Source organism: Pistacia vera, unplaced genomic scaffold (genome assembly GCF_008641045.1).
Source record: "Pistacia vera cultivar Batoury unplaced genomic scaffold, PisVer_v2 Contig1025, whole genome shotgun sequence".
In the NCBI taxonomy this organism is placed as follows: Eukaryota; Viridiplantae; Streptophyta; class Magnoliopsida; order Sapindales; family Anacardiaceae; genus Pistacia; species Pistacia vera.
Window position 1 is genome coordinate 73,729 of NW_022195056.1, and position 16,666 is coordinate 90,394.

At 34.0% G+C, this 16,666-nt stretch overlaps 2 protein-coding genes across 2 annotated transcripts in view; both read right to left on the bottom strand.

Moving 5' to 3' along the window:
* Window positions 1-11,485: 11,485 nt before the first annotated feature.
* LOC116122951 (zinc finger protein ZAT5-like) lies at window positions 11,486-12,668 on the bottom strand. Its single transcript, XM_031408758.1, has one exon. It carries the CDS (start codon window positions 12,611-12,613, stop codon window positions 11,537-11,539), a length of 1,077 nt encoding a protein of 358 aa, XP_031264618.1. The 5' UTR covers window positions 12,614-12,668; the 3' UTR covers window positions 11,486-11,536.
* A 1,862-nt stretch (window positions 12,669-14,530) lies between these two features.
* The window catches only part of LOC116122784 (pullulanase 1, chloroplastic), a 20,031-nt gene continuing 17,895 nt past the window's right edge, over window positions 14,531-16,666 (bottom strand). Inside the window, exon 22 of the mRNA XM_031408601.1 lies at window positions 14,531-14,661. Coding sequence (XP_031264461.1) covers window positions 14,531-14,661 — 131 coding nt within the window. The remainder of the gene's footprint in view (window positions 14,662-16,666) is intronic.

Below are 16,666 nucleotides of genomic sequence, written 5' to 3' on the forward strand. Positions count from 1 at the left end.
TCCCATCCTTCCAATCGAGGTTGGGCTAGGGATGGGGATGGGGATGGGTATTGAGATCGGGGAACAGGATCCCAGGCCTCGTCCCCATCCCAATAATGCTATGTATTTATTTCCTATTTTTATCGTTTCTTACTCTTGGAAAGAATAATTGATGAAAATCATTTGAAGCATGAAAAGTTTGATTGATTTGTATTTTGTAATATATATATATATAAAGCCTTAAGTTCACATATCTAATTTTTGGTATTTATATTTTATGATTCAACAAGTACCTTTGCATTTTCAATATTTTTTCCTTTTTTTTTTTTTTTTTGCTATTTAATTTTTCTATATAATTACCAAAAATCCTTAATTGAATTATGCAATAAAATGATATGGGAACATATTTTCTCTAACTATAATATAGTCGGGGAAAAAAATGTGAATTTTAACATGTCTATCCAGGGTAGAACAATTTTTTTTTTTTTTTATCTACTATTAAACTTATTCCAAGATACATATGATCCTCACATATTTGATAATTTACCTAAGTCAACTTTATACTCATGGAATGATCTTACTATGAAAAAAAATAAATAAATAAAATTTAGGGGTTTATTGTTTGTTTTAAAATTTATAATATTTAATTTTATAAAAGAATTTATTTCATGTACCATATATAGTCGGTTAATTTACCAAAAAAAAAATAAAAAAAAAATTGTTCTTGTCTTTAACACCTTTATTTTAACAACTCAAACAAAGGAGAGAGAAAAAAAAAATCAACCTCCAACGATGGAAGAAAATCCTAGAAGACTCAATCTCTAACATATTGGGAAAAAGATCCTCATGCTCTTAAGTTCCAGTCCCCCCAGAAGCTAGTAGAGGTGACCACTTAAGAATTATTCGATTGAACTTTCAGAGTCCTGGAAGATTAGTTGAGCTACACGCAAGCTGACCCGAACACCCCTAGTGATTTTATATATATATTGGGAAAAACCATATAGGGATAAAAATCAAGAAATTTGAAAAGAAACCAAGTAAAACTAGATAATTTCATATTTCAAAATCTTACTGTTAATATGTAAAGCCGTTAAAATTGTGTCGTCTTGGGCTTTATTGATACGCTGCCATTTCAGCTAATCTGTCTTGCATTTCTGGCCTTTGATCTCCAAGCAATCTAATGGCTGAAGACTCACATACTGGTCAACCATATAAAAGCTGAAGCTTTCCAAATTGTACGGTCACTTTCAATCGAATATCTCAATTTGTAAACTCTTTGTTGTGGTTCCTTGTAGAACAGTTTACTCTTGTATAAATCAGTTGTAGATCCACCCAAAAAGTTGTGTTTCTTTGTGGGTACAGAATCGGGATTAGAATTCTCTTTAGGATTATAGATTTATGTGTATAGGAGTGGTGTTATCGCAATTCTTGTAAGTGAGGGTTTGAAGGGAAGATTGAGTGTATGATCTGTAATCTTTGGTGACAATAATAATAGTGCAGCGAGCCTTCATATTTTGGAGCTCAATGTGGACATAGCTTGTTCAATCCTGAACAAGTGAACCACGGTAAAAGATCGTGTGTTGTTCTTTCCTGTTTTTGATCTTTGTTTGGTTCGTGAAAATCTTGATTTTGATTAGGTAGACTTGGTTTTATAACAATGGTATCAGAGCTGAGTTTAGGGTTTCTCGAATTTTACATTCTAGGGTTTAAAAAAAATTGGGGCTTTTTCAATTAAGTAGTTCTTAGAGTCCTAGGGTTCCAAATACAACAAGAATTCACAAAATCTCAATGAGTCAAGTCCATCATCAAAATCTTGATTCTTTAGGGTTTGCTTCTGAACCCAAACCATGAGCATCACGCGCATGGAAATCTCCCAATATGATGGGAAGATTGATTTTAACACCTGGAAAAAGAAGATAAAGGCCCTCTTATCCCATGATAAGGTGGGAATTACTCTGGAAAAGGATACCATCAAATGGCATGAAGAAAAGCTGAAAAAGAAGGCAGAAGTAGATGAAGAAGCGTATAATTTGATTATGATGAACCTGTTTGACATCGTGCTGCAGAAGGTGGATGGCTTGGAATCTCGAATCACTCTCTAGGGTAAACTCGAATCTTTATATGCTCTTCAGTCAGCACCTAATTTAGCTTTCTTAAAAGATGCATTGTTCTCATATAAAATGGACATAGCTAAATCTTTAGATGAAAACTTGGATGAATTTCTAAAGATGACCCTAACTCTAAAAGGTACTGACCAAGAACTAGGAGACTCTAGTCTTGCTATGATTCTGTTAAACTCCTTGTCAGAAGACTATCTAGTTGTAAAGAATGCCTTACAATATAGTGGCACAGTCCCTAGTGTGGATTTGATAGTTTTGGGGTTAAAATCTAGGGAACTAGAACTGAAAATTCAGAAAAGAAATGGTAGTAATCTGTTTGTTAAAGGTAGGTGTGATACTGGGCAGTTTAATAAAGAAGTTGGAAAGAATTCTCAGAGTAACTTAGGCAATAAAACTAGAAAGAAAGGTGAGGGGAATGGGAAACCTAAGGGAGAATCTAGAAAGTGCTTCTTTTGTAATAAACCAAAACATCTTAAGAAAAACTGTTACAAATGGATTAAAAAGCACAAACAAACCAGAATTGAAAGCAACCTAGCTAGCACAAGCAGTAACATTGAAATCTCTAAAGCACTTACTGTTTCCAATACTGCTAGGGTTAATAAGTGGGTGTTAGATTCTGGTTGTACTTTTTACATGAGTCCAAACAAAAATTGGTTTCAAAGACTTAAAATCGGTGAACAAGAAAGAGTGTTCATGGGAAACAACCATTCCTGTAAGGTCCAAGGCATAGGTGATATAGCCATTAAACTAAAAAATGGTAAAGTAATACTACTAACTAGGGTTAGATATATACCCGAGCTTAAGCAAAATCTGATTTCACTAGGAACATTAGATGAATCTTGCTATTCCTATAAAGCCCAAAATGGATGCCTAGAAGTGTTCAAGAATGGTAATGTTTTGCTTAAGGGTGTTAAAAAGAATGGTCTGTATATTTTATGTGGACACTACTATCCTGATGTTTTCAATACTGCTCTACTGTCTACTAACATGTCCGCTATAGAGAAATGGCATTTGAGATTGGGCCATATAGGCCAAAATGGCATGAATGCACTTAGATAGCAGGGCTATTTTGGTAATGATTTTGTTTCTGATTTAAATTTTTGTGAGACTTGTGTTCTTGGTAAACTGCACAGGATGAGTTTCCAAAAAGGAACTCATCTTGCTGTAAATTGTTTGGACTATGTGCATGTAGACCTTTGGGGTCCAGAAAGTGTCAAGTCACATGGAGGGAACACATATCTCCTCTCCATTATAAACGATTATAGCAAGAAGGTATAGGTATACCTTCTCAAGACTAAGGATGAAGCCTTGACTAAGTTCAAAGGCTAGAAAATCTTGGTAGAAAACCAAATAAACATAAAAGTCAACGCCCTTAGGACAGATAATGGGTTGGACTTCTACAACCTAGAGTTCACTTACTGTAGCAATCAGGGAGTATTAAGGCATATGACAGTCAGAGGAAACCCACAATAAAATGGGGTTGCAAAGAGAATGAATAGAACAGTTCTAGAAAGTGTTAGATGTCTCTTATTCACTGCTGGTTTGCCTAAAACCTTTTGGGGTAAAGCCCTAACCACTGCAGCTTATCTAATCAATAGGAGTCCCTGAAGTGCATTAGAGTTTAACTGCCCTGAAGAGATATGGTCAAGGAGGAGGCCAAATCTGAGTCACTTAAAGGTGTTTGGGTGTGCTGTTTATGCACATACCCAAGATGGGAAGTTGGAGCCTAGGTCCCTAAAATGTGTATTTTTAGGATATCAAGAAGGAACCAAAAGGTATAAGTTGTGGGAAAAGGATGCTTCAAGGATCAAGATAATAATCAGTCGTGATGTAGTCTTTAATGAGATCATGTTTGCTTATAAGCTTTCTAATAACAATGCAGGTAAGTCAATGAGTGATTTTGAGAGGTTTGATCAAGCTGAGAAATCTCAATTTGAGGTGGAGCCAGCAAGCTTCGCTAAGCACCCTGAACAACCAAAAGCTGCTAAACCAAAAAATTACCCAGTACCTAAAAATGAGGACCAAGAAGAAGAAGGGGAACTGTTTGAAAACATTGAAGAAGCCCAAAATGATAACTTGGCAGAATATCAGCTAGCAAGAGATAGAGTTAGGAGGGAGATAAGGCCCCCTACCAGGTTCACCTATGCTGACCTAATCTACACAGCCTTGGTTGTTGGTGTAGAGATCCAAAAGGCTAAGCTTGAAACCTATGAAGAAGCCATGAGTTCCAGAGACAGAGATAAATGGCTTTTAGCCATGAAGGAAGAAATGAAGTCTTTAAAGCTGAATAAGACATGGTCCTTGGTTCCAAAACCAACTAACCAGAAACTGGTAGAGTGCAAATGGCTTTATAAGTTAAATGAAGGCATAACAAGCTCAGACCCGCCAAGATACAAAGCCAGACTTGTGGCTAAGGGCTTCACACAGAGGGTAGGTATTGACTTTACTGAAATCTTTTCACCTGTAGTTGAGTTTAAAACTATTAGGCTACTGCTATCAATTGTGACTTATTATAATTTAGAATTAGAACAATTGGATGTTAAAACAACATTTTTGCATGGTGAATTGGAAGAAAAGATATTTATGAGTCAACCTATTGGTTTGGGGATAGGAACCTGCCTGAACATGTTTGCCTATTGCATAAGTCTCTTTATGGCCTTAAACAATCCCCTAGGCAGTGGTACAAGAGATTTGACTCGTTCATAGTAGGAGTTAGGTTTACTAGAAGTGAATATGATAATTGTTTCTAATTTGCTTGCATAAATAACATGCCTATATACCTGCTGTTGTACATAGATGATATGTTATTAATATGAAAATCTAAGTCACACATAGATGAACTAAAAGCAAAACTAAGTGCTGAGTTTGACATGAAAGACTTAGGTTCTGCAAAAAGGATTTTGGGGATGATAATTGATAGAAACAGGAAACTAAATAGGCTAAAGCTTCACCAACTGCCATACCTACAAAAACTGACTTCTAGGTTTGGAATGGCTGAATCTAAACCTATAAACATAACCTTAGCTGGTCACTTTACCTTGAGTAAATTACAGTGCCCAAAAACAAATGTTGAAGTGTTAAAAATGGAAAATATTCTCTTCTCAAGTGTCATAGGATCTGTGATGTATGCCATGATAAGTACCGGACCTGATTTGTCATTTGTCATGTCATTATTAAGTAGGTTTATGTCAAAATCAGGAATAGAACATTGGGTTGCATTAAAATGGCTACTTAGATATATTAATAGTACATTGCATATTGGATTAGATTTTTGCAAGAGAAGCACTACACTTGGTCTTATTGGGTATGTAGACTCTGATTTTATAGGTGATCAAGACTCAAGGAAATCCACTACAGCCTACTACTTCACCTTAGGAGGCAACTGCATCAGTTGGAAATCATAATTACAGCCATTAGTTGCACTATCCACAACAGAAGCTGAGTATGTGGTAGTGGCTGATGCTTTTAAGGAGGCCATATGGTTGCAAGAGATCTTGAAAGAAGCAAGTTTGATGGATGGACTTGTGACTATGCATTCTGACAATAAAAATGCCATTCACCTAAGTAAGAACCCCATATATCATGAGAGGATAAAGCACGTGGACGTGAAGTATCATTTTGTGTGAGACCAAATCTCAAAAGGGAAGTTGAACCTACTGAAAATACCAATTGAAGAAAATCCAGCTGATATAGGGACAAAAGTGGTGACTCCTGCAAAGCTCAAGCATTGCTTGAACTTATTGCACATCAACTGATCCAAATAGAGCTAAGAAGGAGTATGTGAGAAGCTTGCTGCACTAATGGTTTGCTGTTTGGAATAACGGCTTTAAGGTGGAGATTATTAATATGTGAAGCTGTTAAAACTGTGTCGTATTGGGCTTTATTGATACGTTGCCGTTTCAGCTAATCTGTCTTGCATTTTTAGCCTTTGATCTCCAAGCAATCCAATGACTGAAGACTCACATGCTGGTCAACGATATAAAAGCTGAAGCTTTCCAAATTGTACAGTCCCTTTCAATCGAATATCTCAATCTGTAAACTCTCTGTTGTGGTTCCTTGTAGAACAGTTTACTCTTGTATAAATCAGTCGTAAATCAGTCGTAGATCCACCCCAAAAGTTGTGTTTCTTTGTGGGTACAGAATCGGGATTAGAATTCTCTTTAGGATTATAGATTTACGTGTATAGGATTGGTGTTATCATGATTCTTGTAAGTTAGGGTTTGAAGGGAAGATTAAGTGTGTGATCTGTAATCTTTGGTGACAGTAATAATAGTGCAACGAGCCTCCATATTTTGGAGCTCAACGTGGACGTAGCTTGTTCAATCCTGAACAAGTGAACCACGGTAAAAGATCACGTGTTGTTCTTTCCTATTTTCGATCTTTGTTTGGTTGGTTAGAATCTTGATTTTGGTTAGGTAGACTTAGTTTTATAACACCTACAAATCATATTATAATGATCACGTGTGGTTCAAGTACCAATTCCAACTATCTCAATGTTTTAATGAAAAAAAAAGGTTGTAGAACCATAAGACTCAAACATTCTAGCAATCGAGAGTTCTTATACTAAAGTTTTCAAATTCCTCAAGAAAAATGTGCTTAACCTATAGGGTTTTGAGCGGTGTTCTGTTCAAGCGTTCTTGCACTGTGTTAGTAGATAAATAGAGAATATTTTTGTTCAATCAAGTGGAAACACGACAAGAAAAATGTGTTTTTCGAATGAGTTAAGTGTTTGAATAAGTCTTTTTCTGCATCACACTAGAATAAGCTTTTTGCTGCCCAGAAGTATGTAAAAATAATATCTCGACGCCAAGTTTACATTGAAAAAACTGTTTAACAATGAGCCTTAAGTGAGGGGTTGACGATATCGATTTTGATGTTTTAATTGATGTATAGCAACGCAGTGGTCATCTATTGTGATCTGTGCATTAAAATAGACTATTTTTCCTGTGGTTAAAGTGATTCGATTACGAGGGAAAAGAATAATAAGAGTTATGTTTTAATATTTTGATCTCAAATTTTGAAACAATTTAGAGTAATACGAAATCAAACAACCAAACACACACAAATATCAAACTAGTAAAGAGAAAGAAAAAATACGTTCGATTTACCTTGGTTCACCCTAGAGGTGGAACAAATGGGTCAAGTTAGGCGGGTCAACCCTAACCCAGCCCGCATTAAGACGGGTTCAATCCGGACCACCTAAAAGGCGGGCCAGGTTGAACCCGATCCGCATATATCCCGCCGGACGGGCTGGGTTTTCATATGTCAACCTAGCGGGTTAAATTTTTTACTTTTAAAAAAAAAGACCCTCCAACCTGCCAAGTAGGGAGTTTTCAACCCGGTGTGTTGGTCGTTACAAGCCAACGGTCAATCCGTTGGGTTGGACAAAAAAATTAAATAATAATTTTTTTTTTTTTTACAAATACCCCTTTTATCCTTGAAATATAGCCGTTTTGTAGCAGTTGGAGGAGTCTTTTTTGTCATTTTCTTTTCCCCTTTTTTTCTATAAATAGGGCCTAAACTATCATATTTTCTCACATCCCAAATTCTCTCATTTTCTCTAATCTCTATTGAAATCTCTCAATTATTCTCTTTGTTGTCAATTTGCTCTCATTTTAATTTTTATTAGTTTTTACAATTTTCAATTCATATTTCCAAATTCCAATTCTCCTTCTTTAATTTTTTATTTCTTCTATATCATTTTTTTTTTAAACTATAATGGATAGATATTTCCATCCCATCGATTTTGATGATGAAGGAAACTATCCTAGTCTCCCTGAATTTACTAACATAAATGCAACAGATTCAAATAATCCCGCTTTCCCAGTCTCAGAATCTGATACATGTCACAATATTCCCCTGATTTCTCCCTATGTTGCTATAGCTCCCGATAGTTCTAGAATTTGTCTTCGTCAATTAGATGATACGGATGAGGGAGGTCTTAGTCAACCCCCAAATTAGTTGTTTTGTAAATTGTAACTTGTAAATTAATTGTCAATTATTGCACTCTTTTTTCCTTACCAAGTTTTTGTCCTATTGGGGTTTTTTTTTTGTAAGGTTTTTAACGAGACAATAATTGTTATAATTTCTTATTTTATTTTTTGATAAATAAATTTAATTTTTCTTATATTACAATTTCATTGTATTAAAATTGAATTAATATTTGAAATGTTACCAAAAAAAAAATTAATTTAATTGAATTATTGATATTTGAAAAGTTAACTAAAAACAATTACACAAAAGAAAAAAAATAAAAAAAATTATGAGCTAACTCGGCCTAGCCCGCATCAAAACCCGCTGGGTTAGGGTTGGCGGGCCGAGCTGGGCCAACCTTTTTGGCCAAGAGGCGGACCTAACCCAACCAGCCCCTAGCCCGTCAACAAGTATAACCCGTCGTGGGCTGGGCCGGGCGGGTTATTTTTCCACCTTTAGTTCACCCAATTAATAGGCTATATCCAACAAAATCAAATATTATTAAAATAATGTCTCACATCTCTCATTACAATAAATATATTTACCCTATGATTTGATACACACTCATACAAGAGAAAATAAGTATGTATACTAGGTTTAAAGAGAAAAACCTAATATTACTAAGATCCCCTTTCCTAGGTTCAAACCTAATTAGGAATTTAATTACTTAGAGAAATCCTATAGCGACTCTTCATGAAATAGGGCCAAACCGCCTATGGGCTCGAGGGCGTTGCATCCTTGACACCCACCCGTTTAGTGGGACTCCCGAATGCGTGTGCGTGGCCCCTTATTGTTAAAGTAGTCGACAACTTTAACAAAATTGTAGATACTTAATTAGGCTAATCAAATGTTCCTTACAATTAACTTTCCAAAACCACCGTTGATATTAGAGGTGGAAAAGTAACCTGCCCGGCCCGGCCCGCAGCGGGTTACTTAATTAGGCGGGTTGGTCCTAACTCGCCCACCAACAAAGGCAGGCCGGGTTAGGCCCGCCATTTTTGGGAAAATGGCTGGCCCAGCCCGGCCCGCCAACCCTAACCTGCCGGGTTAGCCCTATTTTTTTATTTTTTATTTTATTTTGTTTTATTTATTTAACTTTTCAAATAAATAATTAACAATTTATAAATGAATAAATGTAATTGTTTTTAGTTAACTTTTCAAATATCAATAATTCAATTAAATTAATTTTTTTTGTTAACATTTCAAATATTAATTCAATTTTAATACAATAAAATTGTAGTATAAGAAAAATTAGATTTATTCATTCAATTGATGAAATTTTAGCAGAAGAATGAATTATATTTTATACAAGACATGGAAATTTGAGAATAAGACTTTAGTATTTTTTTTTTTTTTTACGTACCATAAAAAATAATAATAACAATATGTCAAATATTATGAAGTTTTATACATTTTAATATTTATGATTTAGAAGTATAGTTTAATATTATTGTGTAAAATTATTTGTTTGCAAGAGTTCAATTATAATAGTTTAATTAAAAGAATTAAAAAAATAGGGGAAACTTGAAAAAAAAATTTAATTTTTAATTTTTTTAATTTTTTTTGGGCCAAGCCAACCTGCCGGGTTGGCTAATGCAAACAAAATAGCAACCCGCCAGGTTGGCGGGTTATCATATAGCAACCCGGTTCGCCCGGGGGTTGCATGCGGGTTGGGTTCAACCCGGCCCGCCTTATCTCTAATGCGGGCTAGGTTAGGGTTGACCTGCCTAACCCAGCCCATTTGTTCCACCTTTAGTTGATATATACTTAAATTTCAAGCCGATAAAGAAGGTACACTTTCTTGTCAAACAATCCTTCATGCCTTGCAATTCCGTTGGTTTTAATTTGAGAAACTCTTAAAAAAAAAAATGAACACTTGTTTATTATCCCTTGGAATTCAAGTAAACCTGTCAAAGTAGCTTATATAATTATCCCAGAAACTAATCATTGAGTCAAAGTATTTATTCTTGTAAAGGTATTTATAATGAATGGTGAATATTTAGACTAAGTCTTTGATTAGTTTATCATAAACCAAACCTTACAAGAAATTGACCAAATTCCTAAACTAAATAAAACTTCTCAACACTTATCTGTCACCGCACAATTTGCATAGCTGAAAGTAGCATTAATCGACCATTCACAGTCAATGGCTACCTCACAGATTATTATTGCATCATTATCTGATCTCTCTCTCTCTCTCTCTCTCTCTCTTTTGATAGGGTGACATGCACCAACTCTTGCTTAAGAACAGCTAATTTTGCTTTTAAAAAATTGCCCATAATACATGGACGAGGACTTGATATTTCCAGGCTTTTTTATTTGTCTTCTTTTATCTAACTCTTTAATGGGTATTATCGCCACCTATGTTTTCTCTCAACTCTTCTTAGCTGGTTCAAGTTTTATTAGCTAGTCCATTATTTACCAAGTTCAGCCCTTATGTGACAAATATTGTGTTCCAAATTTACAGATGACCAGGGTAACTATGCAGTGAACCCAGAAAGTTGAAACAAAAGGCAGAATATATGAAAACTAAAAGCAGACGTACTGCATTTGAAGGTTTTTACATCATCAAGCAGTGGATAATAATCCCAGATATATACTGATTAGGTGTATTGCGTAGGCAGGTAACTAACAAATAGGTGAAACAAGAAAAGAAAAGAAAAAGAACAAAAATAGCTAATTTTAAAAGTATATTAATTTGCTAATTAAAGAGGAGGGAAAAAGACAAAGAAGTGAATTCATGTATCAAATAGAGAACCAGTTACTTACTGCCTTTTACTTACCTTTTATTCTATTTTTGTCATTAACATACAAAAAATAAACAAGATTCATAGTCTTGGATGTAATAATAAATTCATACTTTAATTAAATTATATATTCATTTACGTAAATTTAATGGTGTTAAAAGGAGAGACAAAATCCCAATTCATATATAAAATTATTGACTTAATTATCGTATAAATCAAAGAAAAATGTATTGTACACAGAAAATTGTAAGTGAAATATTACAATGAAAGCTAAACCACAGAGAGTTTTTGGTGTGATTCATGGCGGTGAAAATCTCAAGCCAAATTCTCTCTTTCTCTCTCTCTCTCTCAATCTCAAGTGTGTAACACATTCCCCTTCCCACTGAAAAAAGAAGAAAAACCCATTTGAAAAGAAAAAAAGATGCCTAATCATGCAACTTTATGAACACTAAACAGACTTCTCACTAACAAATTAATATATATTTTCATTAAATGCTTTATATTTCCAAGAATTTCAAGCTAAAATAACAAAAGAATGAAAAGAATTAATCTTATATTATTTTCCACCAGTAAAAAGAATTAAAACAATTTTTGCGTTAATCAACATGATATTCATCTTCGAATCATTGCGTTGAATATTAACTTCCCAGAAGTTATAGAGAGAAAAAAGAAAAAAAGAATTTTAAAAGAAGAAAAAAATAATGAAAACCTCGTCTTTTAGTAGTGACAATCCACCAAAGTGGGGGCGGAGAAGACAAGAGGTGATTTTTGTTGTTGTTGTTGTTGTTGTTGTTGCTGCTGCTGCGGTGGTGGTTGCTGTTGTTGTTGTTGCTTTGAAGAGAAGGGTAACTTCGATTCCCGCAGATCGTCTTCCGGCGCCGGAAGATTAAGATCCAACTCTAATGACAATACATTTCTTTGTTTCTTCGCAGCTTGATCTTCAGATTCCAAGTTCGTTGGCGTCAATGACAAGGCGGTGTTTGTTCCAGTCGGTGCTCGGTGGCGCCGCATGTGCCCGCCTAAAGCTTGTCCTGAAGTGAACTCCGCCCCGCAAATGGAGCATTCATGAACCTTACTGTTGCTGTGATTCTTGCTATACAAATTGTGGTTGCTTCTGTTATTATTATTATTATTCAATTGGAGAGAAAGAGAAGACACATTTCGGAAATTGACCTCTTCTTCATCCGACGAAACCACGAACTGAGAAGATAACGACTTGTTATTAATCGTTCTTTCGTGATCACTCATCCCTTTCGGTTTCTTATGACTCGCTCTATGGCCACCGAGCGCTTGAAACGACGGAAACGTTCTGTTACAAGTCTTGCACTCATACACATAGTAACCCGCTTTGCCGGTACCCGAAGATGGAGCTTCAAGAAATCTCCTGCTGTTAAATTTATTATGTATTTGCCCCATCTCGTCCTGATGAGGATGATGACGGTTATTGTCATTATTTTCTACTACTTCTTGTTTAGGCGAGTCTTTTGATTGACATTGAGCTAGAAGAATAAGACAATTCGCCATGTCTTCGTCTTCCTGAGTGCTATTTAAGTAATCAACTCCACCTCCTGAACTCACCGGCGACGTCGACGAGTTGTTGTTATTATTAACGACTTTCTGATCAAACCCAGTAGTAATATCTCCAGTCGAAACGACAAACGGAATCGGCGATTGAGGCCTTTGGCGTTTGGTTCTCTTTCCTTTAATGATATGGCCGGCGCCAGCGGAGGCGCCACCAAGTACTTCCTCTTGAGTTGCAGTTGCAGATTCTTCCATGTTAGAATAAATTTTCATCTTCTCCACCAAAAAAGAAACGAGAGAGATTGAGGAGAAAAAAAAGAAGGAAAGAAAAAATATTGTTCAAGTTAAATGAGGAAGTAAGAAAAGAGAGTAGGGTTTGTATTATATTTATATGAAATGGTTGATTAATTGGAGTCAAAAGGACACCCACCCATAGAACAACAGTAAGTGTGAAATAGTCCGTCAAATGTTTTTGCAAATGTTAAAAAAAGAGTTTTTGGTTGGGAAAATTTTTGGTTGTAACAAAATTAAGCGAAGACCAAAAACCAAACAAAAATTCTAACTGAAAATTGTCTAAAATTAATGAGATTAGAGTGAAACATTTGAGGAGGGTGTTCAAATCAACTCCGTTTCACACTCTCTTTCTCACACTTTGCCAACGCACTTCACCATTTAACATTTATTAAACCAAATAATACTTTTTTTATTATAAAAATTAAATAAATAAATTTCTCTTATTATTATTCCCCCAATTGATCCACTACCGTTTCTTAACACATAAAACTATAATTCAAGAAAATAATTTCTGGGAAATTCATTTTGCTTAATATTGAAGTCGGGGTTTATTCTGACAGTAAAATAAGTATTCATTGAATTATCTCTAGACGATCGAGTGATTTGATATGAATTCTTAGATATATTACTCAATAGGTCATGAATTCAAGTCTCTCCTCGATTGTTAATAATGATAGTTATTAGAACTCTTATTAGACCGATAGTTTCAATGTCTTGAAAGATTAGTTGAGGTGCGCGTAAACTGGCTTAGACACCCTCGATCATTAAAAAAAAAAAAAAAAAAGTATTATTAATTTTCAACAAATATTATTATTATTATTTGAAATAAAAGCAAATTTAGTAACAGTGGCGTGTAGAAGTTAGAGAGACGTATTGTTGAAGAAAATAAATATTGTTTTAGTAAAAATAGAGGAGGTGACAGATCAGAAAATAGAGAGAGATTTGGGCGGATTTGAAGGAAAAGAAAAGAAAAGGAAAGGAAAAAAGAAAGGCATAACTTCGCCACAACGATTGATAGTATTTGTGTATGAAGAGATGATTGGATTGCAAGGCTGGATCCCACGGAATCTGCGGTGCTCTTTCTTCTTATTCTTCTTCTTTCTCAATTCTCTCACTTCCCATACCATGCATTTCTTGTGCTTTTTTTTTTTTTTGCATCACTTTATTTACTCAATTACTTCATTAACTAAAAAATTTATGTTATATATTATTAACTCTTTACTTTTCATGTTACAAGTTTTGTGTCTAATTAAATAGATATTATTCGTGTTGGATTTAGGTCTATATGGATTTACTTTTGGACTTTAAGCAAGTGTAATTCATCTAAAACGTGTTATAAACTAAATTTCAAACTCATTCGATTTTTTTTAATTGTTAACAGGGGTAGTTACTAGAGGGTTTACTCGGTTATTAACATTAAGACACTGAAAGATTAATCGAGTTACGCACAAATTAGTCCGAAAAACAAAAAAAATATGAGATGTGACAATATCTTAAAACTTGAGAATGTAATACAAATGAAACCAATAAAATATTAGGTGTATAACTTATATACTATAATAAAACTCTATATATGTTTATATAAACAAAAATTTTTATTTAGAAATATAAACCTTATTTAAGATTAAATTCATTATTAAACCATGATAAATATTTATAATTAATCTAATATTTTAATAAATCTAGATCAGCTAAAGCAAACTTTTTGTGAGTACTAATGCTTTACTAATTAGATTTTTATATTTAATAATATATGAAAACTATTTTTGAAAAATAAAAAATAATCAAACATCAGTTGGGTAGAACTTTCCTGGGACTTTCAGGTTTTATATTTAATTTTACAACGAAAATGAAAATTAGAATAAAACACGTGAAATAGATTATTGATCCTGCTTTTTAACAGCCGACAGCTAGCCCATGTGCGTTTTGACACGTGGTACAAACGAAACGTGATTGCACGAAATTTCCGTGCATCCACAAGCTGTCCAAGTCCAAATGTAGTGTACCTTGTTTTTGCTTCTCACTCACTGAAATTCAATAAATATAAAATATTTAATAGTAAAATTGTGGATAAGCATCTTTGCGAGTGTTTCACAATCCATAATAATTAGTGCTAATTATTCAGTTCATGTGCTATTCACCCAATCATTTATATCTAATCTTAATTCTTTATTTATAATGCGTGTTAACTTTTTTTTTTTTTAATGACCGACGATGTGTTCGAGTAAGCTTTGCACATCTCAACTAATCCCAATAGACCCTAAAACTACCAGTTGTGTAAGAGCTCCAGTAGTTACTGTGCAATTGAGGAGGTACTTGAACTCGAGACCTCTTGAGTAATATACATAAGAATCTCTATCGAACTATTCAGTCACCTAGAGATAGTTAATGCGTGTTAACTAGCTAACGAGTTTGGTTGTGTAAAAGCTTTTAGGATTTGATTCTTTCATATTGGGTTAAACAATTTTGTTGAATTTTAAAACCCTAAGAAAATTTCCTTTTGTAAGTTTATATTATTTTTTGCTTTTGATCGTTTAATTTTGTAAAAATCAGGTTGAAATTCTAATCGTTAAATTAATAAACGATTTAATTTCAAAAGTTAATGTCACGCATACAAAGTTAGAGTCACAATTTTGTATCTAAACTTTTGTGTGGCAATTGATTCTCGAGTTAAATTGCTTATTCTACTATCCTATAATTAAGGAGATGTTGCAAATCAATTGTCACATGAGTTGAAATACAAAATTGAGATCTCAACTTTTTATGTATAACATTATTCAAGTTGAAATATATAAGAGGGGAATACCGATTTGTAACCAACCCCTGAATGGGTAGGCGGTCAACTATGACTCTTTGGTGTATTACTCGAAATGTCATAAATTTGATTCTCCTCAGTTACTAATAAGGGTGAGCATTGGAGGATTACTCGGCCGTTAACTTCAAGGACGCACCAACAACTAATTGCATCACTGATAACCTCTATGTGCGCCTCTCTCTTTTGAAAAAATAACTCATATACCCAAATATATAATCAATATGCAAGTCAGTTTTGAAACATATGATTACAAAGTTGAATGAACTTTTTTTTTTCAAAGATGAGGGGTGTTCGGTACAACTTACGCGCACCTAAACTAATCTCTCGAGACCTTTGAACTATCAACTACATAAGAGCTCTAGTCGTCACCCCTATTAATAACCGAGGAGGGACTCGAACTTAAGATTTCTTGAATAATATACCTAAAAGTTTTTATTGAACTATTAGTTCACCCAGGGGTTGGTTTGAATGAAATTTTGTGGATACGTAACCCTAACTATCATCTAGAGCAATAGAGATGCCCAACAAACAGTTGATGTCAATACAAAGACTTGTTTGTGAGTTCAATATGGAGATGGCAGCAACAACCCATAAAAAGTCCTATGCTTTTGGCAAACAAAGTCTTTGTATTCTAAATATAAAATTATAGAAATTGTTTCCAGAATTTTACAATTCCAGCCATTTGGCAACAAGCCCATTACTCATAAGAATAGTCTATGATTTCCCGGATTTATATATAATTATATGTCACACTCCACATGCTTATTTAATTTAAACATTCTCAAAGTCAGCTTAAAGTCTTTGTTTTATATATAAGAAATTATCTACAACACCAAGAGGCTGAAAAGCTCAACTTTGATTGATCTCTAAAGACTTGGCATGAATAATTCAGACCATTTGTCAATTTAAAACCTGAAAAATGGTGCATGTGGCATTTATTATTGGTATAGAAACTCTTTTTTTTTTTTAATTGTTACTCATCTAATAATTTTAATTTGATTGTATTATCGGATGATCATATAATAAGACAACTACTCATATATAAATTAATCATATATGTATGAAAAGAATATCAATTCATCTTGTTGGCACTATGTAATAAATAAAATTGTGCATATATATATATATACACACACTTAATTAGGGCATGTTAAGAGTCAAATCTGAGTGCATTATCAGTCCAAATGGCATAAGTGTTTTTTTTTTTTTTTTTTTTG